The 8,976-nt window shown below is 49.5% G+C and overlaps 1 protein-coding gene across 1 annotated transcript; it reads right to left on the minus strand.

Annotated features, from left to right (window-relative positions):
* Positions 1-474: 474 nt before the first annotated feature.
* Positions 475-1,739, minus strand: LOC121868192 (hepatic lectin-like). The gene is made up of 4 exons (XM_042368501.1): positions 1,632-1,739; positions 1,414-1,483; positions 1,166-1,272; positions 475-951 (listed from the first exon to the last, which is right to left on the minus strand). The coding sequence occupies exons 1-4, from the start codon at positions 1,687-1,689 to the stop codon at positions 728-730; spliced, it is 459 nt and encodes a 152-aa protein (XP_042224435.1). The 5' UTR covers positions 1,690-1,739; the 3' UTR covers positions 475-727.
* Positions 1,740-8,976: the final 7,237 nt, after the last annotated feature.

The following is an 8,976-nucleotide window of genomic DNA, read 5'->3' on the forward strand; positions in this document are numbered from 1 at the left end:
AATCACATAGAATTAATAACATAATCAGTACGTTAAATACCCATTAATAACATTGCCTAAATAACATCAAGACATCAACGAACGACATCCTGAAATTTCATGCTTCAGCGAACGTAATGATGACGTAATCCCCGTGACGTAATCAAAACAATCAGTGATGTAATCGTTGTCTCCCAGTGTGTTTGTGTCACGCAGAGGCGAGGTATCTCCACTGTCTCCTCCACTTGAGTGATCCGCGTGGGGAGATCTGGTGAGATAGTTCTAAATAGCTCCTGATAAGGCCTAGATAACCCGATATAGGCCTAAATAACCGAGGAAACAGAACCTACATAATGTGGTATAGGCCTAAGTAAATTGATGAAGAGGATTAGAGAAATGTGGAAGAGAGAGAGAGAGAGAGAGAGAGAGAGAGAGAGAGAGAGAGAGAGAGAGAGTATTGGTTAACCTCATAACCAACACAATAAAACTTCTCTATTATCTTATTCACTTTATTCATTCATACAATTTTAACATAAATAATACATAATACATATCAGTAAACGTCCTGTGTTACGAATGATATAAACCAGAAGCTGTCGTAGTTAGGTTAGGATGGGTTAGCTTAGTTTAGGTTTGGTTAGGTTTGGTTAGGTTTGGTTAAGTCAGGTCAGGTCAGGTCAGGTTAGGTTAGGTTAGGTTATCACAAGTTAATCACTGTCAACATCACCCACTAAACATTACCATTAAGTTAATCATTAATAGAGTTCTCACAGATGAAATTGCCAGCGACGGTACAATCAAAATCAACAAAGTATCCAGTTTTATGTTCCAGGGCTAAACAGCTGCCTTGAGCGTTAGGATGATTGGGGTACCAGAAAGGCGTACCAATGGCCACAGAATACCCCGTCACCCACTCCCAGTCACCTCTATGTCCTGCGTCTGTAGCACCGATCCAGTACCAGTGAGGTCCATCTAGAGAGACAAGTGATAAGATATTAGTAATGACCACACACTAGTTAGGTTAGGTTAGGTTAGAGCCACACTAACCCCTCTCCCGTGATAACTAAGGTCTTTAAGCTCCTAACTAGGATAATATTTACACTAATTCCTCAACAATTAATAAATATGAGACGTGCAACTCTCTATTTGTGTGTGTGTGTGTGTGTGTGTGTGTCCCTCTACTCACAGTTGTTGACGATGAAGTGCCAGGTAAGACCTAATCTCTCACAGCTATCCACCACGGCCAGATCCACACGGTCGCCCATGGCCTGACAGTACGCTCGAGCTTCTCCCCTGTGAGAGAAAATGATGGATAGGAAGTAAGATAAATTAACAAAGAGAGTCTATCGTCCTCTCTCACACTCGAGCACACATCTTAATCAACCAGGATAGAGTTTGAGTCACGGTGTTTCAGTACCTCTCTATCAGACTTACCAGGTGAGCGCCATCTCGTGCTGGAAGAAGTAACAGCGATTGTCGATGTCAACAAACGGCGGAGAACACGCTGAAGGAGACAAACTTGTACTTAACACATAGTGATGATGATGTGTTTCAACCTAACTCTTCAACTATAACTGTGACGAAACTTTATAAGACAAGAATGTACTTCAGTTAAGGCAGTAATCACATTATAGTTATGGTAGAATACCCACCTGAAGCAGACGCTACCGCCAGCATGGCTATGATCAGTACACAGTTTAAAGAAGCCATCGTGAGGTTCTGCTGTAGTGTGGCGCCCGTCTGTGTTGCTTGGAGTTATATATCCGCTGATTGTTACCCACCAGCTGCAGAAGAGAGTCAGCTGACATTAAAGACGAAAGCAGAAAAAAAACAGATTTCAGGCAGATTGTGGGTCCATGGGTCCGAGGCAGGGTACGCGGAAGGTCAGGAGGTGTTCCCACAAGGGCCGTATCTCTCCTCCCTGATTAACACCTGGCAGGTCTCAGCCACTCAACTGTACATTACCCGCTGATGGTTCGCTGCCTCCTCCTTGTGTTCACGGTTCTCCCTGGTGTTCTGGCGTGACTCGGGTGGCAGGGTCTAGTAGTGCTGGGGCCCATAAGTACGAACAGTCATCCACTCTCGCTTCCAACACGAGCACCACGTCCAGGGTCTGCTGCATGCACTAGCACGTCATTGGATGGTAATACCCGGTGCACTGCTGATCAACCTTACTGTTGGAGGAGGTGTTCTCACTCCGGTGACGCAGCAGTAGCTACAGGTGGACACTTCCTCAGGGGTCTATTTGGAACAACACATCACGACAGACGCTACTAGCCAGGCGAACATTCTCTCGCCCCCAAGAACCCTAATGACTTTTATTTTGTCAGTCTAATAACCGCCTTTCCTGACCTAACAGATGGATCTTGTATTCAGGGTGTTTTTCAAGCTGGTCTGTCGTCAACACTTCCACCCCCCCACCATCACGCCTTCCCTTTCACCCCTCCATTCAAGCCCACTTTTCACCCCTCTTCACGATCCTTGTTCACCCCTTCCTTCACCCGCTCCTTTCACCCCTCCCTTCACGCCCCTCCTTTCACCCCTCTCATCACGCTCTATCCTTCCACCCACCTCCCTTCACCCTCCTCCTTTACCCCCCCTTCACGACCCCCTTTACCCCCCCCCCCTTCTACTTCTTTATATTCCGGTGAGTTTTCCTGAATAAGGGAACTTGGTCGACTTCTTGAAATTCACACACGGAAGGACTGTGACAAATGCGTTCATTCTCTGAGCTGAGGCGCTTGAAGTGGGAGGGAGGGGAGCAAAAGGTGGTAGGAAGGGAGATGGAAAAGGGGAGTAAAAGGTGGTAGGAAGGGAGATGGAAGGGATAGCTACCAGTATAATCACTACTACTACTACTACTACTACTACTACTACTACTACTACTACTATTACTTCCATCGCTATTACTACTAACATCACTACCACCGCTATCAATTTCCTACCACTGCTAATACCATCACCACCAACACACCACTACTACCACCATCAATTCATCACCTCAGCCAAGAACACCAGCTCTCTACGATCACCACTCACCCCTCCCTCACCTCACCTACCCTCACTCTCACCCCTCCCTCACCCTCACCCCTCCCTCACCCTCACCCTCTCCCTCTCCCTTCCCTCTCCCTCCCCCTTCCCTCAGTCCCTTGGGTCACCACGACAAATAGGGTCATGTTCCGGTGTCGTGACCTTTGACATTGTGCCGTAAAGGACAATCAACCCAGAGGTCATGTGGACGAGCGGTGCATAATGTGAAGTGTGTAATGGTGAGTCTGAGTAGCTCTCTCTCTCTCTCTCTCTCTCTCTCTCTCTCTCTCTCTCTCTCTCTCTCTTGTTTTTTATTTATCTTCTTTCTTCTTCTCCTCCTCCTCTTCCTCCCCCTCTTCCCCTTTTTCTTTCTACTCCTTATCCTCTCTCCTTCTTTTCCTCGTCCCTTTCTATAAGTCACCATCTCTTCCTTCTTCCTCCCCCCCTCCCCCCCCCCACAGGGTCATAAAGGTTCCAACGTGTTCCATAACCTGAGATAATCTTTGCCAATATGAACTACTGATGGAGGAGGAGAGGGAGGAAGAGAGGGAGGAAGAGGAGGAGAGGGAGGGATAGGCAGGAAGAGGAAAGTTGGAGGGAGGAAGAAGATGGAGACGGAATGAGGAAGAGGAGCTAAGGAGGAAGAGGGGCAAGGGATGAAGGAAGAGAAACGGAAGAAGAAAACAAGGAGGAATATAGGATGGGAAGGAAAGACGAAGAGAGATGGAGAAAAGAAGACAAAGAGGGAGATAGAGGACACAATGGAGAGTAAAAGAGGGAGAAAGGGATGATATAAGAGGCAAGAGAGATAGCCATTTCTCTCTCTCTCTCTCTCTCTCTCTCTCTCTCTCTCTCTCTCTCTTTCTCTCTCTCTCAGGCCACTAATGAGGGTCGTCCATTGCCTGTGTGTTTCCCTCGTCCCAGGTACAAACGACCTCCTTCGGATTATGCAAAAACAACTTTCCAGGTCGAACAAGTTAGCAATTAGGGTTGATGGGTTTGTTTTGACTGCCGATACTGGGGTGTAAAGAGCTCTGCCTAGGGGGGGGGGGGGCTTCCACGGGGATTCCAGGAGAGGCTTCCAGGTGGTTTCCAGAAATCTTCCATGAGATTTTCCAGAAGGTTTCCATGAGGTTTTCCAGAAGGTTTCCAAAGCGATTCCAGTGAGCTTTCATGAGGGTTCCAGAAAGTTTCCAAGGCGATTCCAGAAGGCTTCCAGAGGTTTACAGAAGGTTTCCACGTGATTTCCAGGAGGCTTCTACTGGGTAAAGTGTTGGCGAACAAAAAGATCACGAGACTACACAAGATTTCCTCCTCGTCCACTTTCTCCTCCTCCAATTCTTCCTTTTTCCTCCTTGCCATTCACTCTTCCAGTTCCCTCCTTCTTCTTTTCGAATTATTCTCGCATATTCTTCTGTCTCTCTCTCTCTCTCTCTCTCTCTCTCTCTCTCTCTCTCTCTCTCTCTCTCTCTCTCTCTCTCCCCTGTCTCTTCACCCCCACTCCTTCCCTTTTTCCTATCTCTTCCACCCCTCTTTCCCTTTCCTCCCTTCTCTCCCTCCATCCGTAACCAATGAGCTGTCAGATGAGTGTGATTTAAGGGCTTCAATAAAATGTAAATTGACACTACAGGGAGCAGCGTCTTGTGTATAGTGACGACTTCCGGGCCGTAGCTGTATATGTATAATGGAATATCAGTGTTTAGCCGCGTCAGCGTTAAGGGAGAGAGGGAGGGAGGGGGTGGTGCAGGAGGGAGGGTGGTGGAGGGAGGAGGGAGGTAGGGAGGTGGTGCAGGAGGGAGGGAGGTGAGAGACCAGTGGAGGGAGGGAGGTGAGGTGGAGTGCAGGAGGGAGGAGGTAGGGGTGGGAGGGAGGGAGGTGGGGAGGTCAGGTGGGGAGGGAGGGAGGGGTGAGGAGAGGGAGGGAGGGGTGGTGCAGGAGGGAGGGAGGGGTGGGGTGCAGGGGAGGGAGGGAGGGGTGGTGCTGGAGGAGGGAGGTGGGGGGTGGTGCAGGAGGGAGGGGGAGGTTGCAGGAGGGAGGGAGGTGGGGGTGGTGCAGGAGGGGGAGGTGGGGGGTGCCTTGGGGAGGGGAGGGAGGGTGTGCAGGAGGAGGGTGGTGCAGGAGGAGGAGGGAGAATTGGTGCAGGAGGAGGAGGTGGTGCAGGAGGGAGGAGGAGGTGGGGGTGGTGCAGGAGGGAGGGGGTGGTGCAGGAGGGAGGAGGTGGGGGTGGTGCAGGGAGGGAGGGGGGTGTGGTGCAGGAGGAGGGAGGGAGGGGGGTGGTGCAGGAGGGAGGGAGGTGGGGGTGGTGCAGGAGAGGGAGGAGGGGGTGGTGCAGGGGAGGGAGGAGGGTGGTGCAGGGAGGGAGGGAGGAGGTGGGTGCAGGGAGGGAGGGTGCAGGAGGGAGGAGGTAGGGGTTGGTGCAGGAGGGAGGAGGGAGGTGGTGCAGGAGGGAGGGAGGTAGGGGTATAGGAGGGTGAGAGAGGAATAGGGATAGAGGGAGGTAAGGAAGGGGAGGAAAGAGAGAGGATGGGAAAGGGAGAGGGAAAGGAGGGAGAGTGTGAGAGTGGAATTTACATCTCTCGCTCTTCGTCACTACTTTGTTTTTTCTGTCCTGTTGTTGTTGTTGTTGCTGCTGCTTCTTTTCTCTCTCTCAATTTTTCTCTTTTTTTTCTCTTTCTGTCTTCCTCTTGTGTTTCGTTTCCCCTTTCAACCTTTTATCTTACTATTTTTATCTTTCTTCTTGTTCCTCTCTCTCTCTCTCTCTCTCTCTCTCTCTCTCTCTCTCTCTCTCTCTCTCTCTCTCTCTCTCTCTCTCTCTCATTGCCTCCATGTCTTATTCTTTATTATTATTATTATTATTATTGTGTGTATTATTATTATTATTATTATTATTATTATTATTATGACAGTTATTATTATTATTATTATTATTATTATTATTATTATTATTATTATTATTATTATTATTATTATTAAAGTAGTAATACCAATGTATTTCATTAGAGATAAAAGGAATGAGAGATGGAGAGTGAGGAGGCAAGACAGTGCTATGCTTCTATCCTACACAGACTCGATTATCCCATCGCTTTTACCTACGAGAGTTGGGACAAGAGTGTGCTAAGCGTCAACCCGCCTGAAGGTTGATCGTGCAACTTCTTTCTCCCTAGAAACTCAGACTTAGGGAAACTTTGACACCGAATGCAAGACAGTTCTAAGCGTCAACCTTACACAGGGTCCATTATCTTACTGTTTTAAGTCACGAAATTCGCCTTGTAGTACATATGACTTTTGGACAAGACAGTCCTAAACGTCTAGCCATCTTAGAGTCGATTATCCTACTATTTCAAACCTGGAAAATCGACCTCGCGACACCCTCGATCGTAATCCCCCAAGACAGCCGAGTTTCAAAGAATGTTTCTCGGGACAAAAAGAAGCCAAGCGTCAAGTGTCACTAAAGGCGGGTGACCTTAGAGTTAGAAACGGTCGAGGCGTCGTTGAGGGTGAGGTCGAATTCCCTCCCTCCCTCCCTTGGCTCGTAGGACTCCCTCGGGCGTCCTTCAACTGACCTGAACCAAATTGGCTGATCCTACCGGGATGCCCCAAGACGCGCCCTGCATGTGTTAAGAGAGGGAGGGAGAGTGAGGGAGAGGGAGGGTGAGTGAGGGAGAGGGAGGGGGGAGAGGGAGGGAGAGTGAGGGAGAGGGAGGGTAAGTGAGGGAGAGGGAGGGAGAGTGAGGGAGAGGGAGGGTAAGTGAGGGAGAAAGGGGGAGAAAGTGATGGAGGGGAAAACAGAGGAAAAGAGGAAAGGAAAATGGAGATAAGGAGTAAAGGGAAGGAAAGGGAGTAAGGAAGGGGGATAAAATAACGTAAAAGAGGAAAAGAAAAGAGAGGAAGGGAAGGAAAAGAGAAAGGGGGGAAGAGAGGAGAAGGGAGTGAAGAGAGAGGAGAAGAGAGTGAAGAAAGAGGAGAAGCGAGTGAAGATAGAGGAAGGGAATCAAGAGAAGAAAGAGAAAATAGAAGAGAACAAAAGGAAAGACTAAGTAAAAGTATCACAAAAAAGTAATGATGGAAAAAAGTTATTTAGTTGTATATAAAAACAAAAGACTTTTTAAAACACTTTTATTCTGACGTTTATTTTTTCTCCTGTTGATGGACGACCCCCTGGCGCTACCACTACTACTACCATCACTACCACCATCACCACCACTACTGTAACTACCACCATCGACACTATACTGTAATTACCACCACTACCACTACTGCTGTAACTACCACCATCAATAACCATCACCATCACCACCCTAACTACCACCATCACCACCACTACTGTAACTACCACCATCGACACTATACTGCAACTACCACCACTACCACTACTGCTGTAACTACCACCATCAATAACCATCACCATCACCACCCTAACTACCACCATCACTAGCACTACCACCATCACCACCACTACTGTAACTACCACCATCGACACTATACTGTAACTACCACCACTACCACTACTGCTGTAACTACCACCATCAATAACCATCACCATCACCACCCTAACTACCACCATCACTAGCACTACCACCATCACCACCCTCACCCTCACTACCACCAACACCATCACTGCCACTATCAATAAGGTGTAGGAATGGTTGGATATATGTGTGGATGTATGGGTGTGGATAGATGGGTAGGTTAGTATGTGTGTGGGTGTGGGTGTATGGGTGTGGGTGTGTGGGTGTGGGTGTATGGGTGTGGGTGTGTGGGTGTGGGTGTATGGGTGTGTAACTATAGACAGATGTGTGACTGTAAACATCGTGTTGAAAAAGAAAAGGAGATGAAAAAATATAGACAATGAAAGAGAGAGAAAAAAAGAAAGTGAGAGAGAAAGAGAGATAGAGCTTTCTAATAGGTAATGGGGGGGATCAGGAGGCTCCCCTTACAACCACATTAAGCAGGGTCTCCTCTATTGGTCCTAAGGGGAGAGGCCAACCGTGCTCAGGGTACCAAGGGGCCAAGACCCTAACTGCTGCAGTGAGGGGAGGTGTGAGGGGTGAGGGATGGGGGGCTTGCAGTGAGGGAGGTGAGGGTGAGGGATGGGGTGAGGGAGGCGACCTATGCAGTGGGGGGAGATGGGGTCCACTTGCAGTGAGGGGGTGTGAGGGGTGAGGATGGGGTGAGGGAGAGGCCAGACCCTAACTGCTGAGTGGGGAGGTGTGAGGGTGAGATGGGTAGGAAGCCAGACCTAACTGCTGCAGTGAGAGGGGTGGGGTGGGTGGGGTGAGGGGAGACCCCTGCAGTGAGGGGAGGTGTGAGGGTGAGGATGGGGGTGAGGAGAGGCCAGACCCTAACTGCTGCAGTGAGGGGAGGTGTGAGGGGTGAGGGATGGGGGTGAGGGAGAGGCCAGACCCTAACTGCTGCAGTGAGAGGAGGTGTGAGGGTGGGGATGGGGGTGAGGAGAGGCCAGACCCTGCTGCAGTGAGGGAGGTGTGAGGGGTGAGGATGGGGGTGAGGGAGAGGCCAGACCCTAACTGCAGTGAGGGAGGTGTGAGGGGTGAGGGATGGGGTGAGGGGAGGCCAGACCCTAGGCTGCAGTGAGGGGGAGGTGTGTGAGGGTGAGGGATCGGGGTGAGGGGGTAGAGGAGGGAAAGTGAGGGGGGGGACCAGGATCTAACAGCTGTAGTGAGGGAGAGTGAAGAGAGAGAGAGAGAGGAGAGGAGAGATGAGAGGGTGTCTTACTCTAAAGTTCTAAACAATCGTTCCTCCTCTCAGTATCTCCCAATCACCTTAGCGATCAGGACCCACAGCCATCACCTACCTGTCCAGTCCACCGTCAGCACCGTCAGCAATGTCAGCAACCAAGACCTGGAGGTGCGTGTAATAGAGTCCTTCCTCCCAGCAACAGGAAGGCCGAACCAACTCCAGAATTTTACATACATACATACATACATACATACATACATACATACATAC

Source organism: Homarus americanus, unplaced genomic scaffold (genome assembly GCF_018991925.1).
Source record: "Homarus americanus isolate GMGI-L3 unplaced genomic scaffold, GMGI_Hamer_2.0 scaffold19318, whole genome shotgun sequence".
NCBI classification, from domain to species: Eukaryota; Metazoa; Arthropoda; class Malacostraca; order Decapoda; family Nephropidae; genus Homarus; species Homarus americanus.

Bases quoted from the DNA above. Each gene is read 5' to 3' on its own strand.
- LOC121868192 (XM_042368501.1), bottom strand. From the start codon at position 1,689: ATGGCTTCTTTAAACTGTGTACTGATCATAGCCATGCTGGCGGTAGCG. The intron at 1,273-1,413 runs GTAAGTCTGATA...TTTCTCTCACAG, and splicing joins CACGAGATGGCGCTCACCTG to GGGAGAAGCTCGAGCGTACT. The intron at 952-1,165 runs GTGAGTAGAGGG...TTGTCTCTCTAG, and splicing joins GCACTTCATCGTCAACAACT to ATGGACCTCACTGGTACTGG.